Genomic DNA, 15,523 nt, shown 5'->3' on the forward strand with positions numbered 1-15,523 from the left:
AATACTAGGAGAGTAAGAGATTTAAACAATGTAGGACAAACTGTAGTAGAAGTTCTAGTAGAACTAGAAAACCCCTAGGGGTGGATGACTAAGGCTTGAAAACCCTAGCCTGCCACCTCTTGGAGTTAACGCATGGGGCCAGGGATAAATTATGTGGCCCATGTGTCAAATTTTGTTCCTTTTTGGCCTGGGTTTTATCCCAAATCTCAATCTCCCCTCTTGCTTCTCATGCACAGTTTCTCTCTAACCGATGTTTTTAATAAATAAAAACAAGCAACCCAACAAATAAAAAGCATGATTTGATTAAATTAAATCAGCTTGGTGAGGGACTTTAAAGAAAAAATAAAAACTACAATAAATAGTTCTGACTCATCAAGTCACTATTTAATTAAAATTGATTCCTCTAAACAATTGTAATTACACTCTAGTTTATATTTTTTATTAAAACAATTAATCATTAAGTAACGGAAAAATAAAAACTAGCCAAAATAGTTCCGACTCATCAAGTCACTATTTAATTAAAATTGATTTCACTAAACAATTGTAATTGTACTCTAGTTTATATTTTTTATTAAAACAATTAATCATTTAAACTTACTTAATATTGACTTTTGATTCCTCCATAAAATCTTCTATAGCAGAATCAAAAGCCAAGATACTGTCATTTAATTCTCTACCTCTTTATCCTTGAGTCACTGATTTCATCCATTATTCTCGTACTCGTGAAAGTCTTATCACATGTACATTATATTTTGGTATCTCATACCAAAATGCTATAGCCAGAGACTGAGAATAATCCAATTTATAAAATCCATCTCAAGGGAAAATTTATTATCTTTTTAATAAAATACTTGGATTCCTTCTTGAGAAAAACTTTCTAACAATGTTAGTTGCGATCACCCAACTTACCAAGAATGTTGACCATAATATTGATCTCACCCATAAATGCATCAAAGTGATCTACACTTCACATCTAAGTACACAATCCTCCTAGGATTTATAATCAATATCATAAGAAGTTTTGGGAGTATGAATTTTTCTCATCGACAGTATTTTAGTGGAAAAATAACTCTCATGATCTGTTCAGTGCATAACACTTACACATCAACCCTAAGCCTTCAACTTCATCTAATCAAGATAAATCACAAAAATTCGATGTGCTAAATGAAATGGCCAATTCCATTACCGACTGTGAACTATACAAAATTTAAAACTACAAGGATTATGGACTAAGACCTTGTGTGATAACCCCATTACTCACACCATAGACCATACTCAATGTAATCCAATGGCCTTTCATATACAAAATATACATAATCAATATTAAGCATGTAAAATATCATATGTCTTATCCTTAAAAAAAATAATAATAATAATTCAGTGAATAACAATATTTATTCAGAACAAACTTATACGTCAACGGTACATTGGAATTTATGGCATAAACCCCAACAGGTGTATGATGAAGAAGTGATGGTATGAAACTTATTTCTTTATTATAGCAATTATATTAGTCGATCTTGAAGTTTTATTGAAATTATGTTATTTCTTTTAACAGTTGTCACGTCCTAGTAATGATCAATATTTAAATAAATAAAAAAATTGAAATGTATGATGAGATGACCATAGTTGTTGGTAAGGATATGACAATAAGGAGTTGCTCAAAGCCCTTTGCTAATATAGATATGCATGATAATGTTATTGATCCAGAACATATGGATTTGGATTTTGATGAAGTGCCATTAAAAGAAAAGATGTTGCTTCTTCCAATTCAGCTTCAGCCAAAAGTTCCCACAGGAAAAGAAGCCGTACTGATAGTGAAGACAATTATAGTCAGATATTTGAGCAATTGAAAGCAGTTGTAGCAGCACTTAAAGCTCTCAATAATGGTCTTGTTAATGCGGATCACCTTTATGAGTAAGTAATGAACATTAATGGATACGAGTAGGTTTTGCTTGTATCAACATTTGAGGACTTGATGTACGATGAGAAGGTTGCAAGAGTATTTCTTGCAAACAATGCTAGAATTAGAAAGATTTGTTTGGAAGAATTCTTCAATAACCATAGATATTAGAATTTGCGTATTATCGTATTATTGATAATACTTTGGCCAAAACTTAATGTTGTTGAACTTGATTGGTAATATTTACGATTGATCTTTTGTTGGTATTTTGAATCTATTGTTGGATGTTATTTATGACTCTCGCAACTTGAAAATATATGATCACTGTTAGTCAATATGTGCATATTTTAATTAAACATAAGTTTTAGGTTGAGTTTTTAGTTGCTTTTATATTAATATTTTTATGTTGTGAATAAAAATTCACATTTATAGGTTAATATGATTGAATGAAAATATAAGAAATATTTACAAATTTTTCAGATCGCTAAATGCAGAAAAATGTTTTTAGTAGAAATTATTTTCGCTAAAAATATTTTCCGACCAAAAACATCTTACGCCAACACAAACGGAGTAAGAAAAACGTAAACCATTTTTGATCAACATAGTGGGGTGTAATAATTTTTTTTTTTTGTTGGTTGTCGAGGTTTTTATAAGAATGGCGAAATACTTGAAAACGTAGGAACAAATAGGGGTGGCAATTCGAGTTTGAGTGTCGAGTTCGAGTCGTGTCGAGACATGAGTATAAGATTATATAAATCAATCATAATTTGATCTATTTAATTAAACGGGTCAAACTCCTAAAACCTATCCTTCTAATTAATTTTGTATTGGATTTGTATCGAGTTTGCGAGTCATGTCAAAGTTTTCTTGCTATTATGTCGCGTGTCGAAGTATGAGTAAAATACTATACAAGTAAACCCTAATTCGATCAATCTAATTAAATAGGTCAAACTCATCAACTCTAACCCAACTTAAAGAGTTGAGTTCGTGTTAAATTTGTCTTGCCGTGCCAATTCTAAAAACAAACTAGGGTTAAAGCTTGTGCGATTCTTTTATTTTATTTTTAAATAAAATAAAAACGAAAACTCAACTTCCGAGAGAATGTTAACGGGCAAAATCAAGCCTGGGATTCTGGAAAGTTGAGCTTGTTCTTTCCACCCAAGGCCGGGCTGATCCAGTACGCCCAGAGTGGGGGAGGCCACGCATCGACCGTTGGCAGTTTGCAAGCATAAAAAATCGGGTCACGACTTTCTTTCTATTAATTATAAGTGGTCCCACCAATTTAAAGTCAATACCCCTCATCTTAATCAAAACAATAATATCTTATAATAACCAACCAAAACAATTAATTATTTATTTCTTTGTTTTTCTGGGTAATTTAAAAGAAACAACATAATTATCATACTTTGAATAATATAATATCCTCAGCATGTGCTTGCTAGCTAGTGGGCTGTATTTTGCGTTTTGTAGGTTGTCATGTTACTCGCTCGCAAATACAAACAGATTCAATCTTATGGTTTTTATCTTCAATTTTAACTGCATTTAATAATATTATATAAGAACAGACGTGATTTGATTGTTTTCTTTTTATGTTTGGCAAATTGGCATGTAATTAGATTGGCGGTGGCGTGGATGAGTTTGATTGCTACATCAAATTTACTTTCTCTCAACTCAGTTTCAATTACGCACGTCAAAACATATATAACACGCATGAATTAGACTTTGCGATGACGATAAATTTCAACCAAATTCATATTAAAATAAAAAGAGTAAAGATATTTAATAGACGGTTTCTATGATTGTTATACACTTTGATTATGAGGTAATGAAAATCAACGAAGTGAATCAATACTTAAAAAAAAAAAATAAAAAAATAAAAAAATAAATAAAAAAAAAAAAAAAAAAAAAAATCTGTTTGTACGACTGTAGTATAATTTGATTATATGGCACTAAAAATTACTTGCACTACCACGTCATCTTAATCGTATATCATTCGTATAACAATCTATTACAAGCACGTTTAGTATTGTAATTTCTTAGACAAAAAGTATAATTTTAAACTAAATCTCATATATATCATTTAGGTGCGCGTTTTTTTTTTTTTTTTAAAAAAAATAAATTACGATTTAAAAACTTAAAATATATATATATGTGCATTTTCAAATTGTAGGTAAGAATGTGTATTTTTTTTTTTTTAAAAAAAAAAAGTACGATTTTAAAAGCGAAAACTACAATTTTATCAAATGTTTAACTATGTTTTTTAAAATTATGATTTCGTTTGGTTCGTGGAATAAGTCATTGGAATGGAATGACTGTTTCATTGGAACAGCTATTTCTAATTCATTTATTTGGTAGGAACATATTCTTAGAAATATCTATTCCTCTAAAAAATACAAAGTAATAGTTATTCTTTGAAGGAATAGACAGCTTTTTTTAAAAAAATCATATTTTTCTTTAATTTTTTCATACTAAACTTTTTTCTTTAAAAAAAAATTTAAAGATTTGAATTTTTTAGAAAAATAAGAAATTATGTGGGTTTTTTAGTAATTTTGGTTCAATTCCAATTGTGGTATATGTGTTGTCACAAAACTAAAGAATTTGAAGAGAAATGCTACAAGTACTTATAAACTCTTTCAAAATGAGGCTTACAAATTGACGTGGTGTCAATGCGGCATTTTAAATTAAAAAATTAAAAAACTTAGACTCGTGTATAACTGAGAAATGCTACATGGGTTTTTTCCTACACAGAGAGATTAGAGAAAAGTCCCGAGAGAGAAAAATCCAACGAGAGAAAAATTCGGCAACAGAGATAGATTCGGTAACAAACCACTGACCTCGACCCCGACCCCAACCATCGGCGGTGTGAAACGAGCCACCAAACCCACGGCGGTGTGCAGGGGTTTCTGGCTCCCGACATCGTCGGAAACCCACGCACCCCGACCCACCAAAACCACGCTGGTAAGCGTGGTTTTCCGACTGGACCCACCAAACCCACGCTGGAAATCTATCTCTCCGGTTTTGGATAATGTAGATCTCGTGGAGATCTGCGATCCACCAAAGGCGGGGTTTTAGATTCGAGGCGAGGACGGTCGACCGGCGACTAGAGCTCGGGAACAAGCCATGGAAGTGGACGGTAGGGGTGGTGATTTGAGATCCCCCAGTGTCTGGAAGCACGGGCACAAGGGGTTGAAGTTCCCGAAGACCATGGATGGCCGGCGACTAGATCTCAAAAAAGATGGACGGTTGGCGAGAGGGTAGAATGGCCGGCGAGAAGTGAGAACGGTCGGCGAGAAGGGAGAGAGAGTGCCGAAGACAAAGATAGAGAGAGGGGGGCTAGTGAAGGGCATTTTTCGTATTTTAGCATTTATTTCATGTAAGATACCACTTCAGTTTGTAAGCCTCCTTTTGTAAGATTTTGTAAGTATCAGTAGCATTTCTTGAATTTAAATAATTATTTCATTATACTTTTCTTTAATTCCAGTAATAACTATTCATTTTTCTAGTAGAATATTAATTTCACGTACCAAACGAAGTCTACGAGTAATGCTATTTAGTAGACGAATATACAAATATCATACAATTAAAATAACGTATCCCTAAAAATCAACTCTTAATATATATTTTTTTATTAATAAATATTAATTTTTACTTCACATCATTCAATTATTTGTCGATAGTATATATATATAACAATTTAATAATTGAATAGCAGTGCAATGAAGTAAAGTCAAAACCCTAAGTTGAGAATAGCATAAGGTATATATTGCACGGGAACAGAGGTCATACATACGTGTAGCGGGAGCAGGTGGCAGACGATAGTCTCCACGAGGACAGGTTGGGACCCTCTGTTTGGGTGTGGGCAGGGGGAGGTTCAGCGCATCACCATCATGATTACCATAATCATCAGGTCCATTTGGGGTGGGAGCTAAACGGCGGGGTCACGTTCGATCTCCTTCTCTTTGAGTCTTTCTCTCTCACAAGAAGCGTATATATATATATATATATATATATATATATATATATATATATATATATATATATATATATATATATATATATATATATTATATATGGAGAGGGGCAGAGAAGAGAAACTGCGCCTCATCACTTTTTTCTTGGGATACAGAATTCTTCATTCAATGCACAACTCCTTGATCCATTTCTAGACTTCTAGTGCTCCTCGATACACTAACGTACACTTTTCTTTCTTCTTCGCTGGGTGTTTTCGTTGCTCAAAGATGGCGGGCCTAGAGCAGATCAAGAACGAGACCGTTGATCTGGTATATATATATTCCTTCACTTTCCCACCCTTTCTAGCTTCTTTTTCTTTATTTTTCTATCTGTTTGATGGGTTTTATAATGCCCAGATTTGTTTTTTTGTTTTTTTCGCTTTATTTTCTTTCTTTCTTATGGGTGCTCTAGTACTGAAGGTCCAAAGATGCAGTTTTTTCATATCGTTTTCCTTCTTTTATTTCTCATGGGTGGCAGCTGCTCCAGCCTCCAAGCATATGTCATAGTTTTAACTTTTAATCTTTCCATGTTTCTGACTTCCTTTCTCCTCTTAGCCTCCGTTTGACTGCTGAGAAAATTTAGGGATCAGATTACACGTAGGAAAACAAAATTTTGAAGTTGATTTTAATTAGCTCATAACATGCATGAAAATCTAGAACTCTAGTGTTTAAGTGCTACTAGTATTTCTCCCAGAGCAGACCTTTGGTTTTCTACGTCCCCCCCCCCCCCCCCTTCTCTCTCTCTCTCTCTCTCTCTCTCTCTCTCTCTCTCTCTCTCTCTCTCTCTCTCTCTCTATATATATATATATATATATATATATATATATATATATATATATATATATATATATATATACACACACACACGAGGTATTTCTCACAACTTTTTAAAAAAATTATTCGGATTATACAAAAATTGTACAGTATCATTTTTCTATATATATTATTAGAAGTTTTTGAGACTTTTCTTTTATTTTCCTGCCTCTTTACCCTCCAACAAAACAGCTCACATGTATCCGATAGAAACTAGATCTAAACATGTGACGGTGCTGTGTCTCATTTCAGATTTAGCTTATGTGCTGGAAAATAAATAAAATATTTACAATAGATTTTTTAAAATTGTCTAAATTTAATTTCACTCCTTTTTTTTCTTTAAATAAAAAACTTAACATTAAATCTAAACGTTACAAAAATAATATGAATTTATTTTTCAACCGCTAAGGTAAATTTCGTTTCTTGGCGCTCTCTCTCTCTCTCTCGTTCGTTCCTTTGAGAGAAATTCGGGTACCTCTCCATGGTACTTTAGACTTTTTCTCTTCTTTTTTAGTCGAGTAATGCTATGATCGATTATTTTTTATTCTCTTAAAATTGATGTGATCTTTAAAATTATTATTAAATTTGATTTGAAATGAATAATTATTAAATTTTAATCAATTTTAAAAATCATATATACGATAGAAAAAGAATAATAATATGCTTGGTAAATACGTCTCTTTTCATATCTTTGGAGATTGGATTCCTTGATTTGCTCGAGATTTAGCCGGAATTAACTTACAATACCTACCAACGGTAAACATTAAGATTGATTTTCCTCGTTGTAAAATAAAAAGAAATAAAAAAATGTCACGTTCAACCCCTTCTGAATCTGTCTATTTATTTCTTGGATTCATCAATTGAATTCAACGTTTCACTTTGTCCACTTTACCCTTGATTCATTGGTAATTTGCCCCGACACCCCCCACTCTCAACACGTGCGCTTCACATGTGCAGAAGTCCCCACGTGAGTCAACGTTTTATGTCTACGAACCATTTTTGTTCAGGTTTAATTTGTTGGGCGAGTGGCGGGTCGACTCACTCGTTGAAACCATTTGCAGTCCCATTCAAATGAAATGAGTAATCCAAAATTGATTTTTTGAAATCAAAATTTTAATTTATTGTGCGAATTTTAAAATTTGACTTTGTGCATAAAATTTGAAAAAATTAAATAAAATATAATTTATTTTTTAAAAAAATAGAAAAGAATAGATATTCTTTTCTATTGTCAAACGAACCCTAAACACTCAGATGATAGATGATTCCCTCATAGCCCGTAAGTTGCCCTTTCCAATTGTATCTTTTTTTTTCTTTTCTTTTTTCGTTCTTTTTTTTTATTATTTTATTTTTTGAGTTTTTAGGTGAATGAGTTGACTTATTGCCAAGCTGCTTTAGAACTTGTGCTCTAACTTTTTTTCTTTGCAAGTTGTGTATATTTAATTACTATGACCCAAAAATTAGGTATAGGAATTTGTCTTTTCTGTATTTTAGAACACATTTTTTATTAGACAACAACTATAATTTATGTATTCTTTTTTTTAAAAAACTTCTCTTTTTTTCCTTTTTTTTTTTTTTTTTTTTTTTTTCTTTTTGTCATAGTCATTTCTCTCTCCTGTGTTTTGGTAATTAAAAAAAAAAAAAATAAGAAATAATATTTAAAGAAAAAGATAGAATAAAAAGTCGTTGGAGTTTGTATTAAAAATGCAGTAGGTAAAGTAGAAAATGATGCTTTTTTATTAGCTAAAAAACTAAGGGCATGTTTAGGTGATTTTTGTTTTCTAAATACTGTTTTTTAGAATTCAAATTATTTTAAGATTTTATTCAATTTTTTTTTTTTAATTTTGTTTCAAGTTTTCTAAACCATTTAAACATAATTTTAAAAAATAAATTCTCTCAATATTTTGTAATTTTGAATATTTTTCAAAAAAATACACTCCCAGATGAGCCTTAAATATTGCTGGAGATGCTCAAATATTGTACTCTTACAAGCATATATTAATTGTAGCTTTTACGTGTGATAAAAGTACTCCTGGGATGCTAAATAAACAGCAGTTGCTAGTTGAATCTATGATATTCAACATATAGTATCTATGTTGGTGGAGTGAGTATCAAATTGCCTGGAAATTATTTTGTGTACAGGAAAAGATTCCCATTGAGGAGGTGTTCGAGGAGCTGAAATGTTCAAGAGAAGGTTTATCCGGAGCCGAAGGAGAAAGCCGGCTTCTGATCTTTGGACCGAACAAACTAGAAGAGAAAAAGGTCCTTAATTAATGAAATAGATTAACTATATTCAACTTTTCATTAAAATGTTGATAAATTCTGACGCTGATGGTTTGTGTCTGTTTGAATTTAAATGAACAGGAAAGCAAATTTCTCAAGTTTCTGGGATTCATGTGGAATCCCCTTTCATGGGTCATGGAAGCTGCTGCTATAATGGCAATTGCATTGGCAAATGGTGAAGGAAAGCCCCCGGATTGGCAAGACTTTGTCGGTATTTTCGCCTTGCTGGTTATCAATTCGACAATCAGTTTTATTGAGGAGAACAATGCCGGGAATGCTGCTGCAGCTCTCATGGCTGGTCTTGCTCCTAAAACTAAGGTAACAACCAATGATGAATCTAAATATGTAGACACTAATTTAGGGAGCAAATATGGTTTGGAAAGGTGATTCTCTGCAAGTATGAGCGTAAAATTATAGATACTTGGGGCCTCTCTTATTCTCAGGTGACTTTTCCTTGTCACATATATCCACAATGGATGAACTTAATAGCTAGGAATTAAGATTGTGCTTTTTATAATGTTCAGCGCTTTTGTTTGCTAGGAGAGGAGGCATACTCATGATTATGAGACATAAAAATGAATTGGTAAACATACAAAATGACTTTGATAATAATTTTATACGAGTTGGGTAGTTGAATATTATGACCATAAGTTATTAATCTCATAGGTATGGTTAATCAAACGAAGCAGGTGGCTGGAGCCTGTTTCAGCTATGAAAAGTGTAAGCTTTATCTCATGTTTCATGGTGTTTTACGTGTAGGTGCTTAGGGATGGTAAATGGTCCGAGCAGGAAGCTGCAATTCTGGTTCCAGGTGACATCATTACTGTCAAATTGGGAGACATCATCCCTGCTGATGCCCGTCTTCTTGAGGGTGATCCTTTGAAGGTTGATCAGTCCGCCCTTACCGGAGAATCACTTCCTGTGACGAAAAATCCAGGGGATGAAATTTTCTCTGGCTCAACTTGTAAGCAAGGTGAAATTGAAGCTGTAGTTATTGCTACCGGTGTTCATACTTTCTTTGGGAAGGCAGCACATCTTGTGGATAGCACCAACCAGGTTGGACACTTCCAGAAGGTGCTCACCGCAATTGGGAACTTCTGTATTTGTTCCATTGCTATTGGAATGGTGATTGAGATCGTAGTCATGTATCCGATTCAGAAACGGAAGTATAGGGATGGAATTGACAATCTTCTGGTTCTCTTGATTGGAGGCATCCCCATTGCCATGCCCACCGTGTTGTCGGTGACAATGGCTATTGGGTCTCACAAGCTGTCTCAGCAGGGTGCCATCACCAAGCGAATGACTGCAATCGAAGAGATGGCCGGCATGGACGTACTTTGCAGTGACAAGACAGGGACACTAACCCTCAACAAGCTTAGTGTTGACAGAAACTTGGTTGAGGTGTTCGCAAAGGGCGTGGATAAGGAGCATGTGATCCTGCTTGCTGCAAGGGCTTCTAGGACTGAAAACCAGGATGCCATTGATACTGCCATTGTTGGAATGCTTGCTGACCCTAAGGAGGTATATAAATTATTGGAAAAAAAAAAAAAAAAAATCATTTCCTTAGCCTTGTTGTTTGCTGTTTCTGAAGTTTGTACAGAAACCTGTGAACGATTATGGTGATGTTTGAAATATGTGTGTCTGTGTAGGCTCGGGCTGGTATTAGAGAGGTGCACTTCTTGCCATTCAATCCTGTGGACAAAAGAACTGCTTTGACTTACGTTGATGCTGATGGAAGCTGGCACCGATCAAGCAAAGGTGCCCCTGAGCAGGTAATGCTGTTCCTGCTGTTCAGCTAGCCCAAAATTGCAAGACACTGTTTGGAAGGTTTCATAGTCAAGCCCTGTTCTTAACCAATTAATTTCTGTAAACAGATCTTGGACCTTTGCAACTGCAAGGAGGATTTTAAGAGGAAGGCTTTTGCTATTATTGATAAGTTTGCTGAACGTGGACTTAGATCGTTGGCTGTTTCTAGACAGGTTTTTACCAGAAATCTTAATGATTTAATAGCTAATACTGTCTTCCATCTCCTCATTTTAGTGAAAGAAAAAAAAAATTTTTTTTTACCTTTTGCAGGTAGTGCCAGAGAAAACCAAGGAAAGTCCTGGCGGTGCATGGCAGTTTGTTGGTTTGTTGCCCCTCTTTGATCCTCCAAGACACGACAGTGCAGAAACCATCCGACAGGCTCTTAATCTTGGTGTTAATGTCAAGATGATTACTGGTAATGCAAATAACTGTTTTATCTTCCCTAAAAATGCAATTTTTTTTTTCTTCCTTAAGGTATGCTTACTTGTACTACTGTTTTAATGTGTAGGTGATCAACTTGCCATAGCAAAGGAAACTGGCCGAAGACTGGGAATGGGAACAAACATGTACCCATCTGCTTCTTTACTTGGTCAACACAAGGATGAAAGCATCGCTGGCCTTCCCATTGAAGAGTTGATTGAAAAGGCAGATGGGTTTGCTGGAGTATTTCCAGGTTGGTGCTTTTAGAGTGCTGGCTGGTCAGAAACAAGAAATTTTGACACTTCAATATCTTGTTTAGTGGACAAATTATTTCTTCTATCACTAATTTCTGCTTCCCATGCACTGTATAGAGCACAAATATGAAATTGTGAAAAAGTTACAAGAGAGTAAGCACATCTGTGGAATGACTGGAGATGGTGTCAATGATGCCCCTGCTTTGAAGAAGGCCGATATTGGAATTGCTGTTGCTGATGCAACTGATGCGGCAAGAGGTGCTTCTGACATTGTTCTCACAGAACCCGGGTTGAGTGTTATTATCAGTGCAGTGCTAACTAGCAGAGCCATATTCCAAAGAATGAAGAACTACACTGTTAGTTGCTCACTTCTTTTCTTCTTGACCATATTATAAGTTTTCCATTGAGTAAAAGTTTTATGGCTTCTTCCCCTACTTTTCCTTTTGCAGATCTATGCAGTCTCCATCACCATTCGTATAGTGGTAAGTTAATACTGATGCTTTTGACCTCTAAAGTAGTTATTAGAGAATGGGTTTTGATTAACATGTTTTTTCTGTTTAATTGCAGTTTGGTTTCATGCTTATTGCTCTGATATGGAAATTTGATTTCTCTCCCTTCATGGTTCTGATCATTGCCATTCTAAATGATGGTGAGTTCTTAGTAGGTGCTATTTTAAAATATATTGAACACACTCTCTCTCTCATTTTTTGTGCTTACACGGCTTGTTTGGTATTGACACCGTGTATTGTTATCTTTCGAAGGAACAATTATGACAATCTCAAAGGATAGAGTGAAGCCCTCTCCTCTACCTGATAGCTGGAAACTAAAAGAGATATTTGCTACTGGGGTTGTTCTTGGAGGTTACTTGGGATTGATGACAGTTATATTCTTCTGGATAATGAAGGAAACTAACTTCTTCCCTGTAAGAGATGTCTTCATTTCTATTGCTTAAATGATTTAAATCTGCTTTGATGGTGGCTTTATTTATCTTTGTAGGACTTTGGTTTAATATGATTTCTATTATTGCAATTTCAGGACAAATTTGGTGTAAGACACATAAAGGATAGCCCCAATGAAATGATGGCTGCTTTATACTTGCAAGTGAGTATTGTGAGCCAGGCTCTGATATTTGTGACTCGATCTCGCAGCTGGTCCTATGCCGAACGCCCTGGACTGCTACTAATCTCCGCTTTCGCAATTGCACAACTGGTAAGAATAATGGTGCCATGCATAACTTTTATGCAATACTCTTTCCAATGCAGCATTTCAAGATGTGGTCAAGCACAACAACTCTTTTTCTTAATAATTGGCTGCACAAAAGGGAGTGAAGGGGAAAAGTATTTTCTCTTTGGGTGTTTGGTTATCAAGGAAAAAATGAAGAGAAATCATTCATATGGTGGGCACATTTTCAAATAAGAAAAATGAAGTTTAAACATTGTCTCACTCTCTCTCCTTTTCCTCCCAATTTGGAAGAAAAGGAAATTGTAGGCCAGGACACACAAGAAACATCCTTTCCTTCCTTCCTTTTCTATCGAGTAATACTATTTAGTAGACTCCTATATAATTGCCATACAACTTAATGATATGACAGATTTTCACTCCCACGTCATCCTAACAGTTGTATAGGAGTCAACTAAATGAAATTACTCTTTTCCCTCACCCCCTTTCCCTTCCCTCCCTCTTCCCTTGAACCAAATCATCTGTGGAAACAGAAGTTGTACGTCGTGTTATGTTAGAAGAAGCTATACTGATTATGGTCTTCTCAGATTGCAACTGTCATCGCTGTATATGCCAACTGGGGCTTTGCGAAGATACAAGGAATGGGTTGGGGATGGGCAGGAGTCATCTGGCTTTACAGCATTGTCTTCTATATTCCACTCGACATAATAAAGTTTACCATCCGCTACATCTTAAGTGGGAAGGCTTGGTCGAACTTGCTGGAAAACAAGGTTTGGTTTCTTTTATGGTTTCTGAAAGTAGAAGTATGCATTCAGCTACAGAGAACTGAAAATTGGTTATTGTAACAGACTGCCTTCACCACCAAGAAAGATTACGGTAAGGAAGAAAGAGAGGCTCAATGGGCTCTTGCTCAGAGAACCCTACATGGCCTTCAACCTCCAGAAACTAATAATATCTTCCCTGAGAAGAGCAGCTACAGAGAGCTGTCTGAGATTGCTGAACAGGCCAAGAGGCGAGCTGAGGTTGCAAGGTAAGTCACCATTTTGTTAGGCTCCCTCGTACAATCTGTAAACACATAAGGAAAAATGATCATCTTTCTTTTGTGATTTAACTCATTAGATATAAGATATTCCACTGTAAATAAGCATGTTTCATTTTCAATTTGCGGCTATAGGCTTCGGGAGCTTCACACGCTCAAGGGGCACGTCGAGTCGGTGGTGAAGCTGAAAGGGCTGGACATTGATACAATCCAGCAGCATTACACAGTTTGAAGAAGCAGGAGCAACGAAAATATTGGAGGGGGAGAAGGGCATGCATGCAGCAGTTTGATATGCCTTGCACAAACCAGGGAGAGCAAAAGAAGGCCTAACTAGTAGTTAAACATTTCTAGATAGGATGGCATGTTTGTGCTACAAACTCTCCTTTCGTTACTTTTTCCGTACGTATTTTGAGTGCCGAAGAAAGGGCTGTCTTTGGTTTCTTCCTGCTCTGGTGTAGGAGCGGTGTAGTGTCACTTTTTACACAGTTTTTCTAGCTTTTCCTTCCTTCTCATAAGCCTTGGCGCTGCTATGTTGTCTTTTAAATGTTTTTCCATGTTTTATGCCGTCATCAAATGGCAGTGATCAAATGTAAACATAATATGTGAGATGGACCTGGGAGAATAAGAGTACATGGAACTTTTTACGGCCATGTACAAATTCTGGATTTCTTGAAGACTAGGTTCACGTCTTGGTGATGGCCCTTAAATATAATTCCAACTCAAAACTCTGTTAAGTACTTGTTTTAACTATTCTTAATCTCAATCTAGAGGGCAACTCGTGAATTTATAATGCAACTAAAATTGATCCAAAGACCATATTTGTCCGCAGTTGATGTATGAGACCAACACGTGACCCCATATGCACAAGAGGAGGAAATGTCAGACGGCTCACCGGTGCTAACTAGTGAGGCCCTCTGATGATCAAATTAGTAGGGAAGGAGCTCAGGTATTTTGTTAGTGGGGAGTTGACAGAATAATTGTTACCTTTGCAAAATGATATTTGATTTCCTTTTATAGGCATCTCCAGGATCTAATACCTTTTACAAGACGAGTGACATGGCGTTGGAGAGGAGACTTTCTCTCTCCAGGCCGTTTAGGGCAGACAAGTACTATGTACTCGTTGGTGGGAATCTTCGCCGACGTCTGTCCTAGGGACTGAGATCCCCTCAAATTCTAAAAGAATTTGAGATTCTCAAATTCTTTAATCTCGGCCCTCCATTAAATCCAATGGTTCAAAACTTGCCACTAACTTTGCAGCGTCCCAAAATTCAAATTTTAAACCCATCCGACTAAAATTTTAAAACATACCAAATACCCCTAAAACAAGACTTTTATGCTCCGTTTGTTTCGACGTAAAATGGTTTCCGTCGTAAAATGGTTTCAGGGAAGTCATTTTTCAAGAAACCATTTTTCGTCGAAAGCATTTTCCGGTGTTTGGCGCGTACGGAAAATCGCAAATATTTTTTTATATTTTTATTCAATCATATTAAGTTATAAAAATCAATTTTTATTTACAACATAAAAATATTAATGTAAAATAATATAAAAATCATCGATGACGAGATTTCGTCACTGACCGACTAGATTCTGACTATTTTCACCTGATTCCGGCTAATATAACTAGAATTCGAGATAAAGGCCGGAATCCGGACAGTTTCGTCGAAATATGAGATAGCCGAATTCCGGCGAAAGTGGCCGGATTCCGGCACAAAAGGCCGGATTCCGGCCATCTGGCCAGAAGGCCGGATCCCGGCAGGCTGGCCGGATCTGGCCAGATCCGTCCGGCCAGCTGGCCGTTCTGGCCAGAGCCGGCCGGGAA

At 35.6% G+C, this 15,523-nt stretch overlaps 1 protein-coding gene across 1 annotated transcript; it reads left to right on the plus strand.

Annotated features, from left to right (window-relative positions):
- The first annotated feature begins 5,970 nt into the window (after positions 1–5,970).
- On the plus strand, positions 5,971–14,378 carry LOC133871339 (plasma membrane ATPase 4-like). The gene is made up of 16 exons (XM_062308767.1): positions 5,971–6,183; positions 8,866–8,985; positions 9,088–9,324; positions 9,766–10,527; positions 10,656–10,778; positions 10,881–10,985; positions 11,083–11,227; positions 11,321–11,485; positions 11,604–11,842; positions 11,936–11,968; positions 12,054–12,135; positions 12,248–12,408; positions 12,522–12,695; positions 13,253–13,435; positions 13,514–13,695; positions 13,840–14,378. The coding sequence occupies exons 1-16, from the start codon at positions 6,142–6,144 to the stop codon at positions 13,934–13,936; spliced, it is 2,850 nt and encodes a 949-aa protein (XP_062164751.1). The 5' UTR covers positions 5,971–6,141; the 3' UTR covers positions 13,937–14,378.
- The last annotated feature ends 1,145 nt before the right edge of the window (positions 14,379–15,523 follow it).

This window comes from Alnus glutinosa, chromosome 6 (assembly GCF_958979055.1).
Source record: "Alnus glutinosa chromosome 6, dhAlnGlut1.1, whole genome shotgun sequence".
Classification (NCBI taxonomy): domain Eukaryota; kingdom Viridiplantae; phylum Streptophyta; class Magnoliopsida; order Fagales; family Betulaceae; genus Alnus; species Alnus glutinosa.